General features: G+C 42.4%; 1 protein-coding gene across 4 annotated transcripts in view; it reads left to right on the forward strand.

The window, feature by feature from the left end:
• The window catches only part of PCNT (pericentrin), an 87623-nt gene that overhangs the window by 29354 nt on the left and 30294 nt on the right, over positions 1–27975 (forward strand). For all 4 annotated transcript variants that reach the window (XM_060282515.1, XM_035139836.2, XM_035139842.2 and 1 more), the window contains 13 exons: positions 2261–2715; positions 4364–4934; positions 5852–6043; positions 7288–7430; positions 10631–10854; positions 13694–13875; positions 14473–14635; positions 17338–17550; positions 19099–19328; positions 19462–19581; positions 21097–21324; positions 23825–23992; positions 26851–27870. In XM_060282515.1, coding sequence (XP_060138498.1) covers positions 2261–2715; positions 4364–4934; positions 5852–6043; positions 7288–7430; positions 10631–10854; positions 13694–13875; positions 14473–14635; positions 17338–17550; positions 19099–19328; positions 19462–19581; positions 21097–21324; positions 23825–23992; positions 26851–27870 — 3909 coding nt within the window. The remainder of the gene's footprint in view (positions 1–2260; positions 2716–4363; positions 4935–5851; positions 6044–7287; positions 7431–10630; positions 10855–13693; positions 13876–14472; positions 14636–17337; positions 17551–19098; positions 19329–19461; positions 19582–21096; positions 21325–23824; positions 23993–26850; positions 27871–27975) is intronic.

Consider the following 27975-nt stretch of genomic DNA (forward strand, 5'->3'; position numbering starts at 1 on the left):
GGATAGGGGGCTTCATGCACAAGGTGGAGAAGGACATGTTGGGCTGCTGGGAGAAGGGTTTTTTGTTTCTTAACACATGTTAAGTAAAGGAGGCTTTACAAAAGGAACATTTCCCATCCCCTTCTCTCAACAATGGCTTCCACCCCATCAGCTCCTTCAGGAGGGATCTCCTTGATCCTCTCCAGTGGTGGCTGTGGTGGGGAGGGCTGGGGAAAGAAACTTGGTTTCTCTGAACAGCTTCAGAAGAGCCGTTTCAGAAGTGCTTTGATATGCTTGGAAAAGGGACTTAATATGAAGGTTTCTTCTAGTCAATGGATGAGGTTATCCCGAGGGCTCCTCAGTTTGGGAATAAAGTACAGCTGGGGCAAGCAAAAAATACAGTTACAGTTTGTGTCACATTTTTTTACATTGTTTCTTGAACAAATGGAGGAGGAAGAAAAGGATACAAGTGCCTTCCCCAGAATTCAAACTAAGCCTAACAATGCTCTGGGAACTCCAAGGAACTGTGAGAGCGCTTGAAAGGTGGAGGTGGATGTCCTCCATCTGTTGATAAGAAGAAAAGTTATTGACAAGTCCAATGTTCTTACCTTGGTCAGCAATGAAGGCTATCCAGAGCAGGTTGTTCAATAGTAGTAGTGGATTGGAGATGGGAACGCTTGAGGGGGAAACGGAAAAATTTGAAGAAGAAAAAAGCAGCCCAGCCCCTCCCGGCCCCCCCCCAAAAAAGTTGTTTGGAAAAAAATGGGGGGGGGACCTGTCTTTTCCCCAATTTTTTCTGGGGTTTTCCCACGCCTTCCAATCTTTAGTACTGGTATCTGTGGTTGATTCCCTTTGCTGTTCAGAATTAAGGGGAAATAATCCGTTGGATCCCCTTCTGATGACCTCATTGGCAGATGTAATGCCTAATGAATGAGCAGACTGGGGGCCAGATGACTCGTCTCAATGTCTTCCAGTGGAGCATTGGTATTGAAAGCTGCTAAGGTAGCACTCACTTGCCAAAGGAGCCATGTTCCTAGAGGGGGAAAATTAAGAGCTAGGCAGGCTAGACAGGTGTAGGCCTATGCTTTGACTTGGAAACTAGGATGATCAAGGGTCTAGAAGCCAAGCCTTATGAGGAACGGTTGAAGGAGCTGGGTATGTTTAGCCTGGGAAAGAGGAGACTGAGAGGAGATATGATAGCCATCTTCAAATATCTTAAGGGCTGTCACATGGAAGGTGGAGCAAGCTTGTTTTCTCCTGCTCTGGAAGGTAGGACTCAAACCAATGGCTTCAAGTTACAAGAAAGGAGATTCCAACTAAACATACGGAAACACTTTCTGACAGTAAGAGCTGTTTCACAGTGGAATGGTTTCCATTGGAAGGTTGTGAATTCTCCTTCCTTGGAGGTTTCTAAGCAGAGGTTGGGTAGCCATCGTTTCATGGATGCTTGAGCTGAGATTCCTGCATTGCAGGGAGTTGGACTAGGTGACCCTTGAGGTCCATTCCAACTCTATGCTTCTATTATTCTAACCTCATCCATAGAAGGCAAGTATCTTGGGAAAAGGGTTGATATATCCAAGTGGGGGCTGCAACAAAACACTGCTTCTATTCAAGGTTTCAGCCATTTCACACCTCCCCTCCTTCCCAAACATTCACCTGCATTCTGTACACTCATTGGGCTGTTTGAGCGGGATTGTACCTTGAAATCTGGATTTTTTTCATTGATTTCTATGGGAAGTTCTCATTTCTGGGAACATTTGAAAATTCTATCCCCTTCAAAATTTGGTCTGCATTGGTTTCATTTAAAAAGAGACTTTATGGATCACATTATGCTGCATTCAGTGCAGTCCCATACATGTCTACTCTGAAGTAAGTCCCATTGACATAAATGGGACATACTCCCAGTTAACTGGATATTGGATTAGTGTCTAATTTACTGGTACTTTCTATATTTGCTTTTTCCTGTATTAGCTTTCAGCAATTCCATGTGCGCTAGAAAATTGCTGAAAGCGTAAAATGCATAAAGTTAAAATGTATCTTGGGCTACAATCCTGTGCACATTTATGGGAGGGTAAGTCCCATAGAAAACAGTGGGATTGCTTCTGAGCAACTGTTTAGATGATAGTGCATGTTCATTTCTTAATATCATATAAAATAAGATATTTTTAATAAAGTTACTAAAAATGCAGAAGACTGGTAGTTCATAATATAAATTCAAGCAATTTGATATTGAGAGTTTATATGATTGAAACTTCAACTGATTATTTTTTTTAATTCACAGATTAAATGCAAACTCATTGAAGATCATGCAAATGAATTAAGCAAAGCTAGAGAGGAGTTGCAGGAAATGGAACAGACTCATAAAACAAAAGCTGAAGAATGGAAACGAGAACAGGAGGAATCGAGAAGAAAGGCTGAAGAGAAACTATTATTGCTGTGTAAAGAGCTTGAAAGCAAGGCAGAATACGAGAAGCAAGCCTTGCAAAAGCAGTTCGAATTTCGTGAAGCTGAAATGATTTGGCTTCAGCAGCAGCAGGCTGCTAGAATTGTAGAACTGGAGAAATCCTTAAAGGAGCAGCAAAATTGCGTCCGGCAGCTGGAGGACACTTTAGTAAATACACAGAAGACTTTGGCTCAATATGACAGTGAACTAACTTCCACTAAGACTCTCATTACTGAAGAGTTAGAAAAAGCCCAAGAAGTGTTACAAGAAGAATGGAAAGATGCACAGAGCAGGTTTGTAATTTACTATATTATCATTGCGATTATGATTTAAAACATTTCTTACCAGCTCTTCATTACAGAGCAATTTCAGAATAGGTTATCAAAAGTTTCAAATGCACAATATACCGTAGTTATTGAAAATGTCAAGTAAATCGCAAACAGCTAACTAAAAACATCCATACTGACATCAAATTCCACTAAAAGTGGGTAACTCTATACAGGAGAAGGTATTCTTTGGAGTATCCCAGCCCCAAGTTGTACAGGGCTATGTAAGTCTGTACATAATCAAGGTGTACGGTAGTAAAAGACTGGGAAGGACAGGCAAACATTTGTTTATGAATTACAATTAAAATGTAATTTCCCTATCTCATGGATGCTCAGAGCCTTCTTTTGAAAAGAAGTGGGCAGAAGACCCAAATTGAAAGGGTTTGTATGGAGGTGAACCAGGTTTCCTGTTTCAGAAACCAATTGGGGGGCGGGGAATGGTCCTGTGGGTGTTGAGTTGAGAAGAGAAATCTCTTAGGGTTCTTAATACAGTCTTCCTTAGGAGAAAGCTGGTCTTATTCTTTAGAGGTGTGTGTTTCAGCAGACTTGCCTTATTAATGCTTGCTCCCAATGACTGACAGATACCTTCTCATATGGAAATGTGTGTTTTTAAGCCAAGACACTTCCCATTTTCTTTTGGTAAATGACTGTTTCTGTGGGTAAGGGAGCTCTCCATTGTTAATATGGGATAGAAAGTGGAAGAGTTACATTTAAAAAATACGTAGTGAAATTTGTACGCCTTGCATTTTCTGTGCCTGTAATGGGAACGTATCTAGCACTTCTAGAATAATATGCAACAATGCTCTGAGAGTAAAATTGTGCTGTGGGGTAAAAATGAAATTGTCTTGTATGATATCAGTTCTGACATTTGATGAGGCTTTTGATAGCCGCAGGTCAATTCTGTGTCCAGGGCAGCTGTCTATCAGCTCCATCTGGTACACTGGCTGAAACCCTACCTGCCCACAGACTGTCTCGCCAGAGTGGTGCATGCTCTAGTTACCTCCCGCTTGGACTACTGCAATGCGCTCTACGTGGGGCTACCTTTGAAGGTGACCCGGAAACTACAACTAATCCAGAATGCGGCAGCTAGACTGATGACTGGGAGCGGCCGCCGAGACCACATAAGACTGGTCTTGAAAGACCTACATTGGCTCCCAGTATGTTTCGGAGCACAATTCAAAGTGTTGGTGCTGACCTTTAAAGCCCTAAATGGCCTCGGTCCAGTATACCTGAAGGAGTGTTTCCACCCCCACCGTTCTGCCATTGATGTCCAGTGCCGAGGGCCTTCTGGCGGTTCTCTCGCTCCAAGAAGCCAAGTTACAGGGAACCAGGCAGAGGGCCTTTTCGGTAGTGGCGCCCACCCTGTGGAACACCCTCCCATCAAATGTCAAGAGAATAAACAACTATCCCAACTTCTAGAAGACATCTGAAGGCAGCCCTGTTTAGGGAAGATTTTAATGTTTAATGCTGTATCATGTTTTTAATATTTGGTTGGGAGCCACCCAGAATGGCTGGGAAACCCAGCCAGATGGGTGGGGTATAAATAATAAATTGTTAGTGTTGGTCGTGCTGGTGTTGGTGTTGTGTTACTGTTTTTACTTCCTTGTAAATCTAGATCGGTGGAAGAGTATGAAGCTATTACTAAAAAAAATACGAGAGAACATGAGATTCTCTTTCAGGAGCTGAGGGAAAAACACACTCAGGAGCTCAGTCTCCAAAGGACAGAATTGCAGCATAAGCATAAGGAGCATATTTCGTCCCTGACATCCATTCTACAGACAAAGCACCAAGCTGACATTGAAACTCTCAAGTCTGTATTTGAGAGCAAGCAGCAGGCTCTAGAAACTCAGATAGCAGACCTGCAGAATAATCATCAAGCACAAATTACAGAACTGGAAACTAAGCATTTATCAAATTTGGATTCTCTAGAGTCTACATATATATCTGAAATTCAGCTCCTGCAAGATGAGCACAGGCAAGCTCTTGAAGATTTGTGGGTAGATTTCAGAGACCAGTTGCTTCAGAAAGATAAGGAAAATCAAATGTTTTTGGCTCAAGTAGATGAGATGAAACTTCAACATATTGAAGAGCTGCAGATTTGCCAAGACAATCTGAAAATAGAGTTGACTACACTTCACATGGGAAAACTTAAAACAATGGCAGCAGAACTAGAAGAAGCACATAACGTGAGTGAGGCTAACCATTAATTACTCTTGGGTTTTAGTGATGCAGGTTGAACCAGATTATCACAGGTGCTGCAGGTTTCTGGTGTCTTTTTTCCTTGCACATATGGATTCCCCCCTACTTCTTGATTTGTAATAGCTATATAGTAGTTTACTGTGTTTTCTGAATCTATCAAACTATGGTTAATCCTATCCACAGTTTCTCTCTGCACTAGAACAGAAGCAAACTTCCAGATGAATTTCTGGCTCTTGAATGTAAACTGTTGTAGGCAGCAAATATAGTTTATCCATTCTGGACACCACGGCAAAATAGATTTACTGTGGAAGGGGAGGAGGGAGTCATCAAGAGAGGAGGGAGCATGTTGGCATGCAACATTTTCACAGACAGCCAAATCATGATTTGGCCAGCTATTGTATAGGCTTTGCTTTTGCTCTCTTTTAGTTTCTCTTTTGCCCTTTAAGTTTCTCCTTTTATTAGATTTTTATCTGTGACCAGAAACATGTATATTTTATTTGTGCACTGCACCTGCTGCATATGGTATCGGTATAGGGGAGGGCAAGATGGAGTAACTGACGTTAGTGCAGCAGAAAGTTTGTAACCCTTAAAGTTAGGGAATTTTACATTCTATAGCTGCCTAGGGAAACTGCTTAAAATCCTTATAATCTGTAAGTAAAGCAGCAAAATGAGCTACAACAGTTATATTTTTCTGGTACAAATGTCTCCCTTTGCTTTATTGTTTTGTAAAGGTATAAAGGTAAAGGTAAAGGAGCCCCTGACCTTCAGGTCCAGTCGTGTCCGACTCTGGGGTTGCGGCGCTCATCTCGCTCTATAGGCCGAGGGAGCCGGCGTTTGTCCGCAGACAGCTTCTGGGTCTGTGTGTAATTTGGGATTCCTGTTTTTAACTTTTCATTATGTATAGGAAGATTTGACCATAGTGCTAGGAAAACAACGATGTTTGTTGAAAGATGACTATCATAACGCCCTGGATGTGCAGCGGGAAGAAATCCTCCATATAGAGGAGCAGCATAAAAAAGCAATACAGGAACTTCAAGATATTCATATGGTGGAAGTTAATCAAGAAAAAGAAAGTGGCCAGCATCTTCAGACAGAGGTAAAACAACAAACAACAAGTGAGGATCTGCATTGATTTCTAAGAAAAGCAAAAATATTTTAACTTTGTTTCTGTAGGTTGCCTTCATTTGAAGCTGTCTTATTTGAGGAACAATATCAAGTGACACCTTTCTCTAGTTCTGCTGCAGCTGTAAATTAAATCATACATTAAGTGCATAAATGCATTTAACATACTGTATTACCTAATTAGTTTTGATAAAACTTTGTAAGCAAGTGCAGCAAAGGTGCCAAAGGCGGTTTCCCTCCCAGGGCAGTTAGCTGTGGAGGGGGAACTTGTTATTTAGATCATGATACAGAAGGAAATACTCCTTCCCTCCATCTATTTTCTTTTAACCATTAAAGGCAATTCATGCATTTGACATCTCTCTAATTTGACCCTTGCTGGGAAAACATATGATATAGAAATTTTCTTTTTCTGGCGTTAGTCAAATAAGCCAGTCTGTGGGACCAGCTATTGGAACTGACTCATTCCAAGGACTATACTAGCATTAATTACTAAATAAATTGCATTTCAAAGGTTTTAGATATTTCATTCCTTAGCCAGGTATGAAAGACATAGATATGATTACATTCTAAGGTAAGGTAAACTAGTCTGCAAGTTTCTAGAAAAACAATTCTTGGGCCAATTCTGAATTTGTTTTAGCAATGCCCAATCTGAAGGTCTTTGAAATTTAAGTACTGTACTGATAGTATAGAGGCATTCACATTCATACTACTATAAAATTTCAGTGAGGCTTAGATGCCTAGCTGTTTTTTATTTCTTTACTTTGCTCTCTAGTATAACGAAACAGGGTTAGCATGGGGCAATTGCAGAAAGTAGAGATTGTATCATTAATACAAGCTTATATTCCTGTATGTGTATGACAGTCGTTGTCAAATCTTCTTTAAACAGGAAGAAGATCAGTTATTTCACATGCAGTACTCTCCATCCTGCTGTCCACTGTCATCCTGGGCTATCCTGGATTGTATTCACAGTGATACTGGAGTCTCCCAGGCTTTTGTTTACGGAGGGAGGGAATGCAACATTAAATCTGAGAGTGACTCAGGACTTCATGGTCTCTGTGGGAACCATGCCTCTGCTACAATTTTAACAATGAACTTAGCTATCAAAGTGCAGTAAAAGTTGCATTGTAGTATTTAGCATATTGAAAAATGAATTTTCCACCAAAACCTCTATATGCTGCTTTTGCAAAACCTTTTAGCTCATTGTTACATTTTCTACAGATGGAGGAGAAAGTCAAATTCCTAGAACTAGAAGATGCTGATGCTGAACTGAGAAACCTCCAGCAAGAAGATAGAGAGAATCAGGAAGGAGAGACTCTAATGGCCTTATTGAGATCTGATATGGACATTTGTAGTATTGAATGGTTAGTACATGATATTTAAAATATTTTTTTGGTTTTAATATAAATTACGTAAGCAGTATAAATTGAGGTTCAGAAAAGATAATACCATTGAAGCAGATAATGCTAGTAATCAGTATTAGAGAATAAGAACAAGATTGACATTAGACAAATGATTCTGGCTTGTTGACAGCTGCTCTGTGTTTTTTCCTCCATAGAGTTTGATGGGGGTTTGTTCTGGGAAAAAATGTCCATTTGTGCTGTTGTGTGATTTGTTATGTTAATTCAAGGGAAGCGTTGTGTATGTGGCTTTTCGTAGTAGTTTTAAAAATGTACTTTTGTGACGAATGTTAGTCAAGCCAGGGGGATTTATGAATGTGTCCTTCACACATGCTGAAGATTAACTTGTAAAAAGAAGTTACAGGTAGGTAGCCATGTTGGTCTGAGTCGAAGCAAAATAAAAAAATTCCTTCAGTAGCACCTTAAAGACCAACTAAGTTTTTATTTTGGTATGAGCTTTCATGTGCATGCACACTTCTTCAGATACACTTGAAACAGGTGTATCTGAAAAAGTGTGCATGCACACGAAAGCTCATACCAAAATAAAACTTAGTTGGTCTTTAAGGTGCTACTGAAGGAATTTTTTTATTTTGTAAAAGAAGGTTGAGGGGAGGGGAGAGTTTGAATGGGAATGTTGGATAGAGGGAGGGTCAGAGGGGAAATGACAAGAGTGTGCAATTAGGGACAGAAAAGCCCCGAGGGAAGAGGAGGGAGTGAGACAGAGACAGGGGAAAGTATATTTGATGGATTTATTTATTTTATTGTTAAGATTGAGTTACTGAATCTCATTCCGCTGTTATAATGATAAATTGGGGGCTTATACAACTTATAGTTTGAAAATAGCTCAGCTAATTTATTTGAAATTTGGCAGTGTAGGAGAGTAAGGTTTGAGTATGGTTAATGCCAGAATTGAGGAGGAAAAGTTAATGCATGATATATCTCCAGGTAGCATGGCAGTAGGGGGATGGGGGAAGGAGGGAGGTGGCTGAGATTTTCTCTCTGGATCCCTGCATGCTTGCTCCTTCTCACTAAGCCACGGTTAGGCATGGTAAGACACCCCCCTTTTATTGTTCAGAGACGGAATTAAACTTTTTATTTCATTTGCAGATAGACCCTAGAACTTTTGCGCTCTGGAAAACTCAGGGGAGAAGTGTAGCTGATGTCCCTTTAGGTTTTTCACAGCCTTCCAGTTGTCTTGCAAACACATTCTATCCCAGCATATATATATTTTCAAAGCAAAAGCTATTTTCACACTTTGTTTTGTGTGCTGTGTTACATTTGCTATGCTTCCCATTGATGTTTTACCCAGTCAAAAAGATGTGAAGGCTTGAAAAACCAGAGGTCCCCCCCCTCATTTTTCTAGGGTTCCCCCATTCCCCCCCAAATGGAGGGATGAACCCTCCCCCCCTGCAGTTTTCCAATCTTTTTTCCATGCTTTCCTATGTCTACCCATCCTCTTCTCAAACAATGATATCTTTCTCATCCTTGTTATTTTTTTTAAAAAAATATTTTATTGCATTTCTATGCCAGCCTTTTCTCCAAGGAACACAAGCTGGTGTGCATGATTCTTCCCCTCCTTATTTACCGTAACCCCCACAACAAGCCTGTGAGTTAGGTTAGGCTGAATGGCAGGAACTGGCCCAAGAACACCCAGTGAACTTCATGCCCAAGTGGGGATTTGTGACCTGGTCTCCCAGGTCCAAGTCTGACGTTAACCACTACTCTACACTGGCTTATCAACCAGGGTGCCAAAGTCTCTATTACAATACTTTTGTTTCAATGCAATAGGTAAAGGAGTCTGAGAGAGAGAGAGAGAGAGAGAGAGAGAGAGAGAGAGAGAGAGAGAGAGAGATTATGTGATTGAGAGGAGAGAGCATTAGGAAATGAATTTAAAATAAAACTGTTGATATCATAACATACAAATCTGTGGTGTGACTGAATTTGGAATACTGGGAATACTGGTTGCCTCATCTCAAAAAGGACCTTGTACAGCTGGAGTAGGTTCAGAAAAGAGAAACCAAAATGATTAAGGGGATATACATAAGAGAGCAATACCTTTTTCTATAACATTTTAATTAACAAGCTTTTATGGATAAGTGGAATGCACTGTAGATTCCTTCTGTTTCCCACCCTGAGTACAAATAACTCCAGCTAAAATCTTACATTCATTTTTCATCTGGTGCTGAACTATACCTCAGCCCTTGCTGGGAAAGAAAGAAGTTTCTCTGCTTCTCACAGATCAGCTGGAGAAGTTAGGCACTGTCAGGGGATTGTTGCGGCTACTCTCGAGTAAAGACGCTCCAGTCCGCACTGTCTTTCAGAGTTTTATTGTGCATACTATTTACAGTGCAGAGATAACAGAAAACATGACCGCCTAGTCCGATTCAGAACCCGGCAGTGGCTGCCACCTGCTTTTCGGCCAGCATAAAAGCCTGGGCACCCCAAAATGCCGCCCCTTCGCCCTACGTGTGGGCGCGCGCCTCAATTCGGGCGCCGGAAGGAGAGGTTTCCCCTCTTGCTGGCTGGGGCGGTCCCTCATCCACTGACCCTCGACCAGAGCAGTGCCAGGGCTCTGACACGTCTCTTAGCCCTTCCTGCACTCCCTGTTCTCCATAGCGTTGCCAGGGCTCAGACACCTCACTGAGCCCTCTCTCCAAACCGCTCAATTCCTCATTCCCTTCTCCTGACCCGCTGCTAGTGCTGTCTCTGGGCGAAGTGCTGGTCAGGATGACTGGGGAAGGCTCCCTGTAGGGAGTCCCCCTGACAGGCACCAACCAAGTGACAATAAATATTGGCTTGATCGTGATTGGATGGTTCCCAAACACTAAATGCACTTGGGGAATTTTGAACATTGCTTAGGTGCATTAGTGTATGAAGGAAGATAGCCAATGGAAGGAGTGTGGCAGGCTGAGGATGAGAGTGAAAAGTTCATAGGGAGAATGGGTCAAGAGTCCAGAGAGCAGGCAAGGTGGCAGCAAAGCTGCTGAGAAAACAGCAATGTCTATGCAGACATTGGATCAATGACTGCCTAGAAAGTGCAGAAGGCAGATCATTGGGAGGGTAGATTTTGTTCAGTATTGAAGGAGATGTGCTAGTGATCATACAGAGGGAAATCTTTGGCAGAACAGAGACAGAACAGCTCAATTATATATGTTTTATTCTAGGAAAAAGTTGCAAGAGTCTTATCAGCATGCTTTGAAATTGCTTCTGAAAATGGTGAAGGCTACAAAAGATACTGAAGACCTCATCTACAAGAAGATTGGTCTTCGTCTTGATGAGAGCCTAGCATCTGGAGATTCAGGAGAGAGTCGGAGTATCATTGGAGAAATAGTACTTGCACAAAATCGTAAAGCTGTGGAGAAATGGGGCATAGAGAAAAGCAGTAGAGGTAATTGTGCGCAGAGAAAAACTAAAACTACCATGGGTTTCAAATACATTGTCTTCAAATAACTTTCCTCATGTGTTTAATCTCTACTGTTGAAAGTGCTTGACTTTGGATGTATCATGCCATAAGTCTTTCCAATATCTATTCCTCTTTTCCATCTTTAAGTATTTCCGAGACCCTGTTCAGATGTTACTTGTCTGGGTTCTACTCAGGTTATGATGGGGATCAGACCTTGGGCTGACTTTTACTCTTTTTACTCTCCTTTGTTCCTCCTTCACCATATATAGAAACTGATTAATAAGCTGGAGGTTTCAAGCTACCATATTTTTCGCTCCATAAGACGCACCTGACCAAAATACGCACCTGATTTTTAGAGGAGGAAAGGGGGAAAGCCCCATTTTTTTGAACATCAGCTCAAAGTTGTGCAGCCTCTTTTGCAAATGGGAAAAGCCCCCTTTTTGGGTGGATCAGCTCACAGTTGTGCAGCTTTTTTGCAAAGGGAGAAAGCTCCATTTTTTTCAGGATCAGCTTAAAGTTGTGCAGCTTCTTTTGCAAAGGGGAAAAGCTCCATTTTTTTGAGGATCAGCTCAAAGTTGTTGAGCTTACCTTGCAAAGGGAAAAAAATCCTGTTTTTATGGGGTTCAACTCACAGTTCTGCAGCTTCTTTAGGAAAGAAAAGGGAGCCATTTCTACAGTTTCCAGACAGATAATCTAACCAGCCAGTCACATGTTGCTGGGGAAACACAACAATGGAGGCCTGGGCAAGGGGGCAGGCCAGGAAGGGAGCTAGCGTCTCTGATCTCCCACCCCGATCTCTTGCAGTCAGCTGCTGAGCGGGTTCCTTTCAACACCATCTTTCCCTCTTGTTAGCCTTTAGCTCATTCTTAAAAAAACACAACACGATCTGCTTTTCGCCCCTGGCAAATTCGGCCCAGGGACCATGCATTCGCTCCATAAGACGCATAGACATTTCCTCTTACTTCTTTTAGGAGGACAGAAGTGTGTCTTATGGAGCAAAAAATATTTGAATTTTAATTGGGGGGGGGGTTAAATGTTCAAATAGGAAGAAATGAAGAAACATTCTTTATACTTAGCACTACCTGTTAATAGTCATGAACGACTCTGGGGTTGCGCGCTCATCTCGCATTATTGGCCGAGGGAGCCGGCGTATAGCTTCCAGGTCATGTGGCCAGCATGACAAAGCCGCTTCTGGCAAACCAGAGCAGCACATGGAAACGCTGTTTACCTTCCTGCTGTAGCAGTTCCTATTTATCTACTTGCATTTTTGACGTGCTTTCGAACTGCTAGGTTGGCAGGAGCTGGGACCAAGCAACAGGAGCTCACCCCGTCACAGGGATTCGAACCACCGACCTTCTGATCAGCAAGCCCTAGGCTCAGTGGTTTAACCACAGCGCCACCTGGGTCCCTTACCTGTTAATAAATACTACTAATAATAATTTAATATTTATACCATGCCCACCTGTCTGGGTTGCCGCAGCCACTCTGGGTGACTTCCAACAGAATATTAAAAAACATAACAAAGTACAATTACATAATTCTACTATACAGATTATTGTTTAGTGGTTCCCACTAAACAGTGGTTCCCAAACAATTTTTTGGGCCAACCCCCCCCCCCCCGGTTCCCTAAACCAGGCATCCCCAAACTGCGGCCCTCCAGATGTTTTTGCCTACAACTCCCATGATCCCTGGCTAACAGGACTAGTGGTCAGGGATGATGGGAATTGTAGTCCAAAACATCTGGAGGGCCGAAGTTTGGGGATACCTGCCCTAAACTGATCCCAGTGCCCCCACCCTACTCTGTAAAAAACATTCAGAATAGCAATTTGCACATCCAGTTAAGGAAGATAATAACACAAAAAATCAAGAGTATCAATTTATTCAAACTATTGTTAAAGTGATTTAGTTTAATTAATTCAACAAAATTGATGAAATTGATGAACTTGATCCTGTGAAACCAGTTTTCCAAAGTCTGAGATACCACATTGTTTTTAATGCAATGGATGGGATTGATCAAGTGATACCACTTCCTCAATGTCAGGTTTAAAGTCTCTTAACAGAAGTCTTATATCACCATGTTTAGTAATCTGGAGTAGATTTATTTGCTTAAACAGAAGTAGGATGACCGAACTAAAACGGCCTTCCACTAAATGTGATGTTAGAAATTCAACAAGGAGCTTCTTAACAACCTGCTGATTGTGTAGGAGAGTGACCAGAAATTTCCTTCTGTAACCAAATCTCACTGTAAAATTTCTTAAACATTTGCTTCAGCTCAAATTAGTTTTTTCTTCACTACCTCTGTTCCACAGTACAGTCGTACCTTGGAAGCTGAACAGAATCCATTCCGGAAGTCCATTCAACTTCCAAAACGTTTGACTTCCAAGGCGGGGCTTCCGATTGGTTGCAGGAGCTTCCGCTGGACGTTCAGCTTCCAAAAGAACATTTGCAAACCAGAACACTCACTTCCAGGTTTGCAGTGTTCAGGAGCCAAAACATTCAACTGCTAGTCAACCAAGGTACGACTATATCTGAAAATGGATTTATCATCCAATCTGAAATTTAAATACACAGCAAGGAATGTGCTTTGCTCTGGGCTCTAGCCTGGTCAATCATACATAAGTGATCAGTGCATTCAGAGGGGCTCACCTCCAGAGCCCGCCTGCTTGACTCTTAGCACCCCCATAGGTAACACTACCTTTCCCCAGAGGGCAGTACTGCCCACTTTGGGAATCACACTGGTATAACAAGTTATTTTGTTGTCTCTGTTTTTGTTTTTAAATCTGTGACATTTTAATTTCTTGAATTCTTGATCAAACTCTGCCAGAACACAGCTTTGATTCTTCGTTGCCTGATGAAGTATCTGAACTGAGTGAGCATTTATGTGAAAGTATTTTTGAAAACCCAAACCTGGTGTTCGAAAATGAAGAATGGATTCATAAAATTTGTCATTGTTTGCACATTGCTGTGGAAAAGCTTCTAGAGCTGGTTGCTGAATCAACTAAACAGGTAAACTTATATTAATGTTTACTTAATTTTGAAGTGTAACCATATACTGTATATTAATAGTGTGATGTTGAGCATTACTGAGGATCTGTATCTTCTAATATACAGTCATACCTCGGTTGGGACCCAGGTGGCGCTGTGGTTAACAGGGAACAGGGAAGAGGGACACAGCCGTATGGAGAGATGAATGTGTGCAAGGTCGCATCCGCACCATAGCACTATTGCACCACTTTAGCAGTCATGGATAATCCCGGGAAATTTAGTTTATGGGTGCTGGGAACTGTAGCTCTGTGAGGTCAGCACCCTTAACAAGAGTGGTTTCATTAAACTGCATAAGTAGACATGTCAGAGATTTAAGATTGTGTGAAGGGGGAAATGTCTGTGAAGGGGGAAATCACTACTGTTCGGAATAGTGATTCAAAAGTTATGTCAGAGGATTTTGGTAGCATAAGGATAAGGTAGCTTCTTAATACAAACAGTGATTTGTTGTATGTTACTTAGTTAGCAAAGCCTAAAATAAATAATCATTTAAGAAGTCTAAAATATTAGAAATACAGCCTAGCCTTTTATTTAGTGTCTTAAACATTTCATTCTTTGAAGCTGGAGGAAACTCATAAAACTCATATTCACTATGAAGAGGAATTAAAGCGTAGGAACTGGGAAGCATGTCAGGTGGTTCACGAACGCCACAAGCTAATGGACTGTCTTAATGAAGAAAGTGAGGCAAAGAATAATCTGGTACTGGAACTTCACAAAGCAAGAGGTATGGAAAGAAAAAATGAAATTTCTTGTGTGGTGCTAAAACTTTGCGGGGATCTAATGCAGTTCTAAAGTGTGGTCTGCATGGGTAATTTTCTCCTACGCCTGAGCAGCCTGTTCAGCCTGTGAGCATGACCACAATTGCATGGTGAAACAAAAGTCTACATATAGACACAGTGACACCCTAGTTATCATGGCACCCTTTTTCCAGTTGCCATAATGATAGTTTCCGTTGAGGCTATATCTGTTAACAGTTCGGTTTCTGCTACTGTCTTTCTGTCCACCATCTTATCTGAAAGACTGTCACATATAGAACAAAAAATGCACACAGACTGCAATCCTATGCATACTTGACTGGGGTTACAGGTGGCGCTGTGGGTTAAACCACAGAGCCTAGGGCTTGCCGATCAGAAGGTAGGCGGTTTGAATCCCTGCGACGTCCCTGCTCCTGCCAACCTAGCAGTTTGAAAGCACGTCAAAGTGTAAGTAAATAGGTATCGCTCCGGCAGGAAGGTAAATGGTGTTTCCATGCACTGCTCTGATTCGCCATAAGCGGCTCAGTCATGCTGGCCACATGACCCGGAAACTGTCTGCGGACAAACGCCAGCTCCCTCGGCCAATAACGCGAGATGAGCACCGCAACCCCAGAGTCTTCCACGACTGGACCTAATGGTCAGGGGTCCCTTTACCTTTTACTTGTTTTCTAGAAAACATGTAATAGGTTGCATTTACCCAAATAGAAGCCACACTTTTTTTTCGAAATTCCAGCTATGAAAAGTTAAAGTGCGGCTTATATTCATGACCTTACAAATCGGAGGTGGGATGGAGAGCAGCTGGCGTTGAGGCTTGCCGGGCTGCCTCTTCGATGGAGATGAGTGGAGCACTATGCATGTATGGGCCCACTCCCCTCTTGCGTTCGCTTTGGACAGCAGGCGGCTCACAGCGCCGCCCCTCCTGGCCCTGCGCGCCGTTACAAGGACATCCCGTCGGGTATGGATTGCAAGCTGGAGGCGCAGCACATAGTCAGCATCTTGGTGGGCAAGATGTACAGTGTGTGGGGCCAGCGCAGCGGTGGCAAGCTGCATAGGAACCGCCTGGTGTTGCTTATCTTGCACAGCACCTGGCAGGTCTACCTGAGTGAGTAATCTCATGGTCAATGGTATCAACGGCCACTGAGAGATCCAGCAGAACAGATTTCACTTTTGTCCCTAGCCTGCCAGAGATCATTGACCCGTGCAACCAAGGCAATTTCAGTCCCACGATGAAGCCTGAATCCCAATTGGAAGGGATCCAATTGGTCTGTATCCTCCAGGCGTGCTTTGAGTTGTTCAGCAACCACCTGCTCAGTCACCTTGCCCAGGAGTGGAAGATTTTAGACTGGGCGATAGTTGGCCATATGGGCCGGTCTAAAGATTTTTTTTTAAGAAGAGGTTTAATAACTGCCTCTTTCAGCATGTCAGGGAAGGCTCCCTCACAGAGGGAAGGACAAAAATGTGTGGTTAAGAGGGTGAAGACGGGGGGGGGGGGGAGGTGCTGGAAGCTGAAGAGGCAATAGGGCTCAGTGAGCTGAGAGAATCGGTGGCGGAGAAAAGTCCAGAATCAGAGGTGGAAACGGAAGCAGGAGAGTGGGAGGAGGGAGGCCAAGAGGCAGAGATGTCAGGCTGGCGAAGAGTCACACATGTCTCCCTCTGCTGCTACAACAAACTTCCCTCCCCTACCTCCCAGAACCAGAAGAGGCATGCAATGGGTGGAGGAGAGGTTGGCTGCATGCAGGCACAGCCTTTGATTGCTTGGGGAAAGCCCTGGAGAGGAGGGAATTTGGACAGCGGTGGGGAGGCAGGGACTTTTGGTCTCAGCAACTGATTTATGGGGTAAGACTTATGGGGATGAGCCACTGTGCTTATTGGGTCTGACACTCAGTGAAGTTTGTGAAGATCATGGTTTTGCTAAGACCACTTAGTTGGTCTTTAAGGTGCTACTGAAGGAATTTTTTTATTTTGCTAATAAAGAGTTAGCTCCAACTTTGAATGGTGCAATTTACTGCCAGCTAGCTCTGTGACACTTTACTTGGACATTATTTTTATTGGAGTATCTGTAAATCTATAAGTCATGGCAACTTAAGTAACATATATTTTGCTTACATTATTTAGAGTTTGGGGGAGTGGGGACAAAGCCAATAAAAAAATATTACATACTAATTTGGCATACCTGAAGAGCTATTTACATAAATTTGGCCAGGTTCGCATGTCACATATAACCATTGCTTAAAACAAACTGTGGTTTAATGTGAATTAGCAGCATGTTGGTTGATGCTGTTCAAAAGTTCCTTGACACTCCTCCCGCACTCCTGCTACTGCCACTACACAGACAACACAAGCCAGAGTGTGGCTTATTGTGTCCAAAGGTGATTCTTCATTTCTCCCAAACAAACCCTGAGCAGTAGCCAAGCTCTGTTCTTATACAGAGTTAGCTTAATATAAACAAAATATGTCAGGAACAGGCTGTGTTTGGGGAACATAGGGTTTATTTTCTCTGTTCTTTAACATCTTATTCTTTTCATAGTAAGTTTTCAATGAAAATAGATGTGTAACTGTTAATCTATTTTGGTATATTTATATACTCTTTGCAATGTCAGTATAGTTATACTTAGGTACTCCTACCTTCAGTGCCTGATCATTATGCTTTCATACAATGTTTGGATTTCAGGCCTCATTGAAGGCTATTCAACAGAAAGACATGCCTTGGAAGAAGCCTTGAAACTGAAAGAGGAGTCTGAATGCCATCTTGTTTCAGAGTTGGAGAACTTAAAAGCAAAGCTCCAAGAGTTAACTCAGGAACATGCAAGATCTCTTGAGGAGCAGAAGCTGCTAATAAGTCAAAAGAAAGCATTGGCTGCCAATGTAGGGGAGAGAGAAGATGGTAAGGAATTGACGGATATGTTAAAATATTAAACACGCAAAAATCCTGAACTGCTAAATTGTTTGAAAATTTTGCTAGGCAGAAAATTTCCACTGACTTAAAATATTTTAAAATGGATTGCAGTTTTTAAGTATGTAAAGCAAAAGTAGGTATTATTTATTTAAGAAATTTACACCCTATTTTCACCTTCTGCCTCAAAGCAGCTTACAACCAAAAGCACAGAAAAAAATGTAATAGGTAACAGATTTCTGTTGGGTTAAAACACAGGGCAAACTATATGATAAGCAGAAAAGATTCAGAGGCCTGGGTAAATAAGAATGTTTTTTCCCCCTGGTGCCGGGCGTGCTTACTTGGCAAAAGCATTCCCTTGACGGAGAGCCACCACTGAGAAGCTGCAGTTTTGTGTGGCTACCCTTGGAGGGGCCTCAGATGAAGAATGCAAAGTGGAGGGAGGCAGTTCTCGGTATTGTGGTCCTGAGCTGCAAACAGGTTTATGAGTTAAAATCCACACTTTGAACAGGGCCCAGAAACTAATTGTTAGCCACTGCAGCCATGCCAGAATCAGTATTATGTGATACTCAGTTATGCTACTGAATTATACACCAGCTGTAGTTTCTGAAGAATCTTCAAAGACAGCCCCCCATATAACACATTGCAGTAATCTACTCCAGTGGTTTCCAGAGCATAGACAACCAAAGTTAAGGGTATAGCTAGGTCACCAAATGAAGCTGATGGAAAACAGGTCGCACCACTGAGGCCAATTGAACCTTGATGGATCCAGAACGTACCCCAAGTCTGCACACCTTCTTCAGAGGGAGTGTAATTCTACCTGGAACAAGCCATGTCCCACCCATCCAATATAGGGAACCACCCACCCATGTTCTTATCTAGTTTAAGCTTCAGTTTATTAGTTCTCATCCAGTCCATTAGTGAGGCCAGACATTGGTTTTGTACACCCACTGTCACAACTGCAGATGCAAGGGAGAAAAAGAGCTGTGCGTCATAAGCATATTACTGACAATGCATACCAAAACTACAGATGACCACTCAGCAGTTTCATGTAGGTGTTAAACAACATGGGGCATAAAACCAAAGCACAGAAGGCCCATCGGGCCGAAGAAAACTCCATAAGCACCACCCTCTGATGCTGGTCATCCAAGTAGGACTGGAGTCAGCACAAAGCAATGCCCCCTTTTCAATTCAGATAGCCTCTCAGAAGAATACAGTACCATGGTTAATGCTATTGAAAGCTTCTGAGTGACAGAGACACCCTTCTCTTCTGACAAAGGTCATCTTACAGGCCAAGGCTTCTTCTGCACTTTTGTTCTAGCTTGCCATGGGCAGGACTGAGGAGGGTGCTAAAGCAAGGAGAGTAAGATCAATCATATTTCTCTGACTTGAATGAATTTCAAGACACAACTCATCACATAGATGTATTCTGATCCCAGCCAATAAGTTCCAATCATGATAAATGATCAGTGTTACTTTTTAATTTTAAAATAACGTGTGATACTCATATCTTTGGTAATGCTATTTTTTATGTACTAGTTTTACTCAAGGAAATCGAACATCTAGCAAAAGAAAAATTAGAACTGCAATGTCAAGTAGAAAAGGACTGTTCCACCTTGAATTCTCAAATGAAAATCTTGGAGATGGAACTTGAAGAACAACTAAACAAAAATCAGAAGATAACAGCCATGTCATTAGAGGTTACTGACCTGAGGCAACAGATTCAAGCCCTTGAAAGACAGCTTAAAAACCAGCGAGATTTCATGGATGTAAGAAACCAATGCATTCTTTGCAATCTGTGGACAAAATAGCACTAAATCTTTCAGTTCAAATTCTCAGTAGCCTTAAAACAGTTCTTGTAAATTCTAAGATCTGGAAACACAACTCTTATTTTCTTGACAGAAACAAGCTGTGGAACGGGAACATGAACGTGATGAATTTCAGGAAGAAATTCATAAACTTGAAATGCAGTTAAAAGTGACAAGAAAATCCCAGACTTCTGAGCAGTCCATAGTGTATGAGGTAGGTAAAACATACATTCTTCAAGGATGGATCAACTGAACTAGGGCAACTTTGAAAACGCTGATTATTTTTCAACATTACATTGACCAGCCCAACCCAGAAAAAGTATTACAATCTTAAGACCCCACCAAGCTGGCAGTTAGCTTGTGTCAATGTACTGTGTCAATGTATCCTGGACAACATCCTGTGTACATCCCATAATAAATCTCCAAGCCACTTTCCCTGCAGCCATGGCAACACTGCTTAATGCATCCACACCGTCATGCATGGACTGAGCCAATCCAAACATAGCAGGAAAGAGCCTTCATGGCATCAACGCACTATATTCCCCCCACACACACACACACACCCCACTAGACACAAGGCCATAATATATTGGACATCAGCAGAGCCCAGTAACAGAGAGCTTTCTGGAATCCCAACATAATGGATTTTGAATCCCCAAAGGCTACTAATGACACACAGATTGCTAATGAACATTTTGCTAACTTGACCATCTAAAGGGAAGGAATGGTGGTGGTATAGCAAATTATCACCATAGCTCTCTTGGAAGGAGATCTTCACAGGAAATACAAAGTTCTTGGTGTGGCAAGGATTCAAAGCCACTGAAGTGTGCAACCGGGTCCATCGGAGGGGTGGGCAACAAGGGAAACTAACTTACACGGTTAGTCCATATATTATTTGCTCATCATACTGTTTTTCAGTATTGGCAAGGAGTTGCTGGGGCAATTCTTAGTTTATTATTATTTATTAAATTTCTGTACTACCCTTCATCTGGGGATCAGAGGGGAGTTTACAATATTAAATCACAAAAATACATACCATAGAGACAAACCAAAATAAGGACACACACCCGGTTTAAAAAGCCACAGGTTGTTTAATTAGCCAAAGGCCTGGAAGAAGAGGAATGTTTTTGCCTTGCGTCTAAATATATGTAATGAAGGCAACAAGCAAGTCTCTTTGGGGAGGGCATTCTACAAGTATGCAGCCATCGCAGAAAAGGCCCGTTCTCATGTTGCTTCCCTCTGGACTTCTCATGGAAGGGGCACATAAAGACAGGCCTCTGATGAGGATCGCAGGGTCCAACTCACTTCATATGAGGATAGATGGTTCTTGTGGTATTGCGGTCCTGAGCAATTTAAGGCTTTATAGTTCAAAACCAGCACTTTGAATTGGGCTCAGAAACTAATTGACAGCCAGTGCAGTCAGGCCAGGATTGGTGTGATATGCTCAAACCATCTTGCCCAATTGAGCAACCTGCCTGCTGAATTCTGCACCACCTGAAGTTTCCGAACCATCTTCAGAAGCAGCCTCATGTATAACACATTGCAATAATCTAATCTAGAGGTTACGAGAGCATAGACAACAGAAGTTAGGCTATCCCTGTCCAGATAGGAGCTTTGAAGTAAATTATAATGATTTCTTACATAAATGTGTTAGGGGTGTAGTAACTATTAGATTAACTCGCTTATTTTTCAAACAATATGAAATCTTTTTGTTTGTCCATTCTTATAGGTAGAGAGTCTCCACAATGAAATAAAAGAGAAAACAGAGGATTATAATATGCTTTTCTTAGATAAAGAGCAGCTACAGAAAAACCTTGCTGTTCAAAAAGAAGAAATAGAAAAGCTGGAATCACGAGTCAGAGAACTGGAGTTTATGAACAGGGAAGAGGCAAAGAGTGTAAATAAACTCACGCAAGAGCTGCAAAAAATGAAAAAAACGGAAGCGGAACTAAAACAAGTAAATTTATATAAATTACGCTCTTTAACAGAAAGAAGAATTTAGGCATTACTCAGGAGTAATAGATGACATTTTTGTGTTGTGAGTTTCTAATGATTTTGGATTCTGTAGTCATAAAGACTACAAGGGACGTGAGTGGTGCTGTGGTCTAAACCAGTGCTCCCCAACCTTTTTATCGCCACGGACCAGTCAACATTTGATAATTTTACTGCGGCCTGCTGAGGGGGGGACGTTGATTGTTTATATTTTATTTAGATTGTTTGGTCTAAACCACAGAGCCTAGGGCTTGTCGATCGGAAGGTCGTCAGTTCGAATCCCCATGACAGGGTGAGCTCCCGTTGCTCAGTCTCTGCTCCTGCCCACCTAGCACTTCAAAAGCACATCAAGTGCAAGTAGATAAATAGGTGGAAAGGTAAATGACATTTCCGTGCACTGCTCTGGTTCACCAGAAGCAGCTTAGTCATGCAGGCCACATGACCCGGAAGCTGTCTGCAGACAAACGCCGGCTCCCTTGGCCTATAGAGCAAGATGAGCGTGCAACCCCAGACTCGTCCACGACTGGACCTAACAGTCAGGGGTACCTTTACCTTTGCCTTTAGTCGTAACGGCACTAGGGCATTCTGCACCAGAAGTATATTTTCTCTAAAAGATTTGGCTATACTGGGATGCACCTTCCATGTCCTCTCTGTGTCTTTTTTTCTGCCTCCCGACTGAGCAGTCTCAGGTCTCTGATCTGCTTAGTTGGTTTAATCCTGTTCAAGTGAAGTTTGAAGGCCAGGCTCTTGCCCTTGGCTCTTAGGTGCCCATAAGAAAGCTGTCTTAGCCGCTTGGCTGCCAGAATGCTAAGAAGATGGAGTAGGGTGAGTAATGTCTTGGGCTCAGCACCATGACTATAGCTGAGACCTGAGGGATGGTTCAGCCTGCAGTGCAAGTTCTAAACCTTTAGCTGCTCATTCACAGGTTGTGTGATTGAACCCTTTCCTGTTTTCCCCACAGTGATTTACCCTCTTGTATATGGCCTCCCTCCTTTAGCCTAGTGGCCATTTGTGAAATCTAGCTGCTGGAAGAGATGTGCTGAGGTGGTAGGAATTGTCACCATGGACCTCTGGGGGTCAACTTTTCAGATGGCACTGGGTGCTAAGGCTATGGCAGCTGTGTGTGGTTGCTCCACTCACGGTCCTCTGCCCTACCTTAAATCTCATTCTCAACTTTCTTTGCTGTCTTTGGAGATTGTGAAAATGTCCTGTCTTATCTTCATCTGTTCCCGCTGCTGGGTTTGCTGCTGCCTCTGCTGGCCTCTTCACCGATTGCCTGATAATGCAGCCTGGGGCTGAATTTTCAGACTGCCCCTGCATACAGGCTATCTTCTTCTACCAGTGTCTGATCTAGAGAGGTATGGTAGTCTGGATTGATCCTGGCTACATCCCGACAATGTGGTTTTTACCTGCTGTGATTGATTGACAAGTAAAAAAAAATTCCCTCTAGAAGCTGATGATTCATTTTCTTAAACATTATTAATTTTCTTGTAAAGGATTATTTGATCTTCTGAAGGCTTACTGTGCTTTTTGCTGCCTCTTCTATTTCTGATCTTTTTCTCCTTTCATGGGACCTATTTCTCCCCAAAAGGGCAAGTTGTATCCAAAGGTCACACAAGCAGAAGGGGGCCTGTGTAATATTTCCCTATTACTATGGCCACTGAAAGGCCTATCTGAAGGCTGTATATCTCCATCTGTGCAGAATTGAGCTGATGGTCCACTGCAATAGGGAGTTTTTTTTATATTTGTTGGAAGCCACCCAGAGTGGCTGGGGTAACCCTGTCAGATGGGCAGTGCTAAAAGCACCTTACATTTTGGTCAGCCAAAAGTTTCTAGCCCTGGCCTTGCTTTGATCTCTGCCACAGTGACTTTTCAAAGCCACAGCTGTGCCTGTACAGTGGTGCTTAGCCCCTAGTATCTACATGTTGCTAAATAGCAGGGGTGCACTGAAGTCCTACCCTGCTTTACTGGTTGTAGGGAGACTGTCTCTGTCCTTCATAGTTTTAGAGGCGGCGGCAGCTTTACTCTGGCTTCTAGAAGAAAAGGCTTGCACAGGAAGAGGTCCTGAAACGTGACTTCCTTTGATTTAACATCAAAGAAACCATGGATGAATTGGAATATTAGTAACATTTTTTGTTTCAGGGCCAGTGATATAAATGGAGATTGCAGAACAGCAAAGACAGCCTGTGGTAAATTCAAATGATTAAAAAACTAATCTCGCCATTGATTTATAATAGGCTTTGGCACATGTTAGCAATCAAAATAGTCTGAAGGTACTATTACTTAAAGGTAAAGGGACCCCTGACCATTATCTAAAAATTTGCAAGTCGGAAAATCCCTAAATAAAACCACCGCGGGTTTTTCCCGGATGTCGAGACATTCGTAAGCAGGCGGCCATTACCCCCATTCGTAAGTCGAGGTACCACTGTACTTAACATATATGATTTTTGTGTTTATATTAACAGGATAAAGAAGCATTACAGCAGCAACAGTATGATAATTTAATTCAGATTTCTACACTGCAATCCAAATTGGATGAAATCAGGCACAAAGTGCCTAGGGAAGACAGCTTGGATCATATACTGATGGAACAATTGAAAACACAAGAGGAACTTTTATCAAAAAATAGAAATGTAAGTTGCAATGAGAATAATAAAAGGGCCAATTGGTTTTTAAAAATCCTGATCCTCATATTGACTGTTTCTGGGTTGAAACTATAATAGAAGTTCAAAACCCTATTTTAAGAATGTAGATTATAAATGAATAGTTACCTCTACTGATTCCCCCCCCCCCTTAACCTTTATGGTCTTTGAAATCTTACAGTGTTTTTGAATGAAAGCTGCAGGATAGGTGTCAGGCTCAGAAAATTCTATCCCTCCCCTGGCGGCAGCTCGAAGCAGGAAAAAACCAAAGAGTTCTTAGTGATGAGTTTATTCAAACATCATGGTGAGAGACAAAGAAATCTCCCATACTGTAATGGCATTGTTCCAACTGAGCTCATCCCTTCCTAGCAACAGCACTTCCCCTTATGGTGGCAGCCAAGGGCTAATTGTCTCTGCAAGGGCTAATTGCTCTTGCACCCTCAATGAGCGAAGAGTTCTAGGAGAAGGGGGGGGGTCAAATACTCTCCAGTGATAACATGTCAGTTGGCTCCCCTGGCTCTGGCTCCCCCCTCTCTTCTCCCAACTTTTCTGTTCATCTGTCTCTGCACTGTGTCCTTCCTCAAACCACTTCTGTAATTCAATACTCCCTTTCTTTTCTCTGGGAGCATCAGGAGAAGCGGGGGGAGGGGTGATCTCCACCATTCCTCCTCCCCTTCAGTCCAGTCCCTGACAATAGCACTTGCTAGTTGCATTGAATTCCCAGTTCAACGCTATGAGTTCCATACGATTACTGCAGGTGCTGGAAAATGCTTGTATAGTTGCAACAGGCTCCTTGGGCCATTTTATGTTGAATATAAATTCCTCTCAAATTCTTGGCATTTTTATGCTCTCCAGTAATACATACTGTAATGGCTATTCATCTGATCCTCACCCATCCCCACATTATTTATATATGTGTAGTTTATTCTCCCATTAACTGGAAAGTATGTGGGGCTCTAATGAATTCCTATACTGAACCAATCTTTTTATACTCAAGATACCAACAGACTGACGAAGACCATGCTCAGGGTATCCTGGGCTCTAGCCTTATTGGCAGATGATGTATTATATGTAGTTCAGTTCTCTTCTAGATCCCTGGTAGCCAGTTCCTTTGTTCGCCACTCTCTTTAGTTGGAGGATGGATGGCGGCTAACAGATTGAGGTTGAATCCTGACTAGACAGAAGTACTGTTTGTGGGGGACAGGAGGGATGAGCAGGTGTAGAGGATTCCCTGGTTCTGAATGGGGTAACTGTGCCCCTGAAGGACCAGGTGCGCAGCCTGGGAGTCATTTTGAACTCACAGCTGTCCATGGAGGCGCAGGTCAATTCTGTGTCCAGGGCAGCTGTCTATCAGCTCCATCTGGTACGCAGGCTGAGACCCTACCTGCCTGCAGACTGTCTAGCCAGAGTGGTGCATGCTCTAGTTATCTCCCTCTTGGACTACTGCAATGCGCTCTACGTGGGGCTACCTTTGAATGTGACTCAGAAACTACAACTAATCCAGAATGCGGCAGCTAGACTGGGAGCGGCCGCCGAGACCACATAACACCGGTCTTGAAAGATCTACATTGGCTCCCAGTATGTTTCCGAGCACAATTCAAAGTATTTAAAGCCCTAAATGGCCTCGGTCCAGTATACCTGAAGGAGAGTCTCCACCCCCATCATTCTGCCCAGACACTGAGGTCCAGCATCGAGGGCCTTCTGGTGGTTCCCTCGTTGCGAGAAGCCAAGTTGCAGGGAACTAGGGAGAGGGTGGTGGGGCTTGCCCTGTGGAACGCCCTCCCAACAGATGTCAGAGAGGAAAACAACTACCAGACTTTTAGAAGACATCTGGAGGCAGCCCTGTTCAGGGAGGCTTTTGTGTTGGGGGAAACTATCTGGTGATGAAGCTGTGAAGGACGTCCTATCCTAGTATAATCTAAGCCAAAAATAAGTATGCCTATTAAAAAGCAAAACAGAGTTCCTTTCATCCTTCGCAGTCCTTTTGGGTTCCTAGGCCTGGTGGTGGGGAGAGAGAGTTTTGGTCCAAGGTCCCTCCTGAAATTGTTCATGAGGTGGAGGACAAGGGCAACAGCAGTCTGCTTCTTTCCTTCTGCAATCAATTCTGCTGCCACCCTGCCATGGGATGGTCTTTCATGCACTTCACCTTGAGTTGTCAGAGGTTCCCCCTCACATATGTTTCCTGCCTCCCATTTTCAAGAATCCAGTAAAGAAGGCTGGTGTGAAGCAAGCAACCCAACAGTTCCAGGACATTGAAGCAGTAGAGCTAGTTCCACTCAGGGATCTCTGTTCTGGCATTTATTCTTCTTTACTGTGCCCAAGAAAGATGGCTATCTCTGGGTAGTATTGGATCTCAAGCATATCAACTTGTTCATTTGTTACCAATCAAAACCATTTGGTTCTTAAGATCAGCCATCATAATAATCTCATGTGATTACATATAACCTTTTTTAAGTGTCTTTCCTTATTAAGACTTTGGTTAGTTTCCCTGTTCATTAAATGTCTCCTAATATCCTCTTTCATCTGTCTATGCAATGCAAGAATAAACTGTTAGAATCTACGGTGGCCACTGTATGCATGAAAAGAGAATTGGAAAGGTACAGCAATTATCATAAAATTGTTGTACCTTTCCAATTCTCTTTTCATGCATACAGTGGCCACCATAGATTCTAACAGTTTATTCTTTTCAGTGTCTGGAATGGACATTTACTATGTACAATACTAGTTATGTATTGTAAAAAAAAAAGTAGGCAGGCACAGGCCTATTCAGTTTAGATAGGCTGTAGGTTCAAAAGGAAATGGAATCATCAATGATAAAGTTTTATGAAATTATTATATCTCCATCACAGGTACTTGAAATTGAAGACTTGAAGTCTGTTATAGAGCATCTTCATGATGACAAGGAACAATTGCTAAAGGATAAAACAGAAGAAATAGAGCAGCTGTACAAAGTAATTGAGAAGCTTCAAAATGAATTGACTCTTCATGAAATTAGCTATAGCCCAGACAGTCTTAATAATGTTGCTCTAGTAGAGCAGGAGGAGAACCTTCATAATAAATTGAAGAAAGGATCACCACATCATCTGGAGAGCAGAGATGAGGGTGACAGCTGTCTGTTACTTAATTCCAGCCAGAAACAGATTCTGGGACAACTAGAAAGTCTTTTGGCAGACAGAGAAACCTGGCAACAGCTGCTTGAAGAAAAAGAATGTCAGTTTAAAGCAGAGATAAAAAACCTGGAGCAAAATGTTCAAGAGTCCTCTAGACAGCACTTCACTGAGCTAACCACTTTACAGCTACAGTATAAAGAATTACAGGAAGAACATAAGCTCCTCAACATGTGCTTGACTCAAAAAGAAAGTGACATGACTGTGACTGCTTCTCGCATTCAGGAACTTAAAGATAAGCTGCAAGACAGCGAAATAAAGCTTGCAGAGACAGAAAAACAGTTCCAAGCAGTGTCAGAGCAGAAAATAGAGCTGATAGTTGAAGTAGAGAACATACAAGGAAAGGTGGTGGTGCTTGAAAATGAACGATATGTCTTGGCACAAACACTGCATGACAAAGAGGCCACTTATCAGAGGGAGATTAGTGAACTTCAAACTGCTGCTGCAGAACTCAAATCTCAGATTGAGAAAATGACAGGAGAACTGGAAACTGTGAGATCTGAGAAAGATTTTTTTCACTCACAGTTGAAATCCTACAGGGAAAATGGTCAAGATAATGATAATAAGGAATTATCACTTTGTGAGCTGGTGCCAGAAACCGTTCCCTACATCTCTTCTGAAGAAATAGAGGAAGGGGGAGAAGAGAGGGAACCAAATAACAAGCCCTCAGGATCACTGGAATTTTCTTACAGAGATGAAATGGTATGTGACAACCCTAATATTATAAATACCCAAATAATGGTTGAAATTAATAATCAGGATATTAAAATGAGTCTGTTTAAGAGATGTCAAGATGTGTCACCGTCA

This window comes from Zootoca vivipara, chromosome 1, assembly GCF_963506605.1.
Source record: "Zootoca vivipara chromosome 1, rZooViv1.1, whole genome shotgun sequence".
Classification (NCBI taxonomy): Eukaryota; Metazoa; Chordata; class Lepidosauria; order Squamata; family Lacertidae; genus Zootoca; species Zootoca vivipara.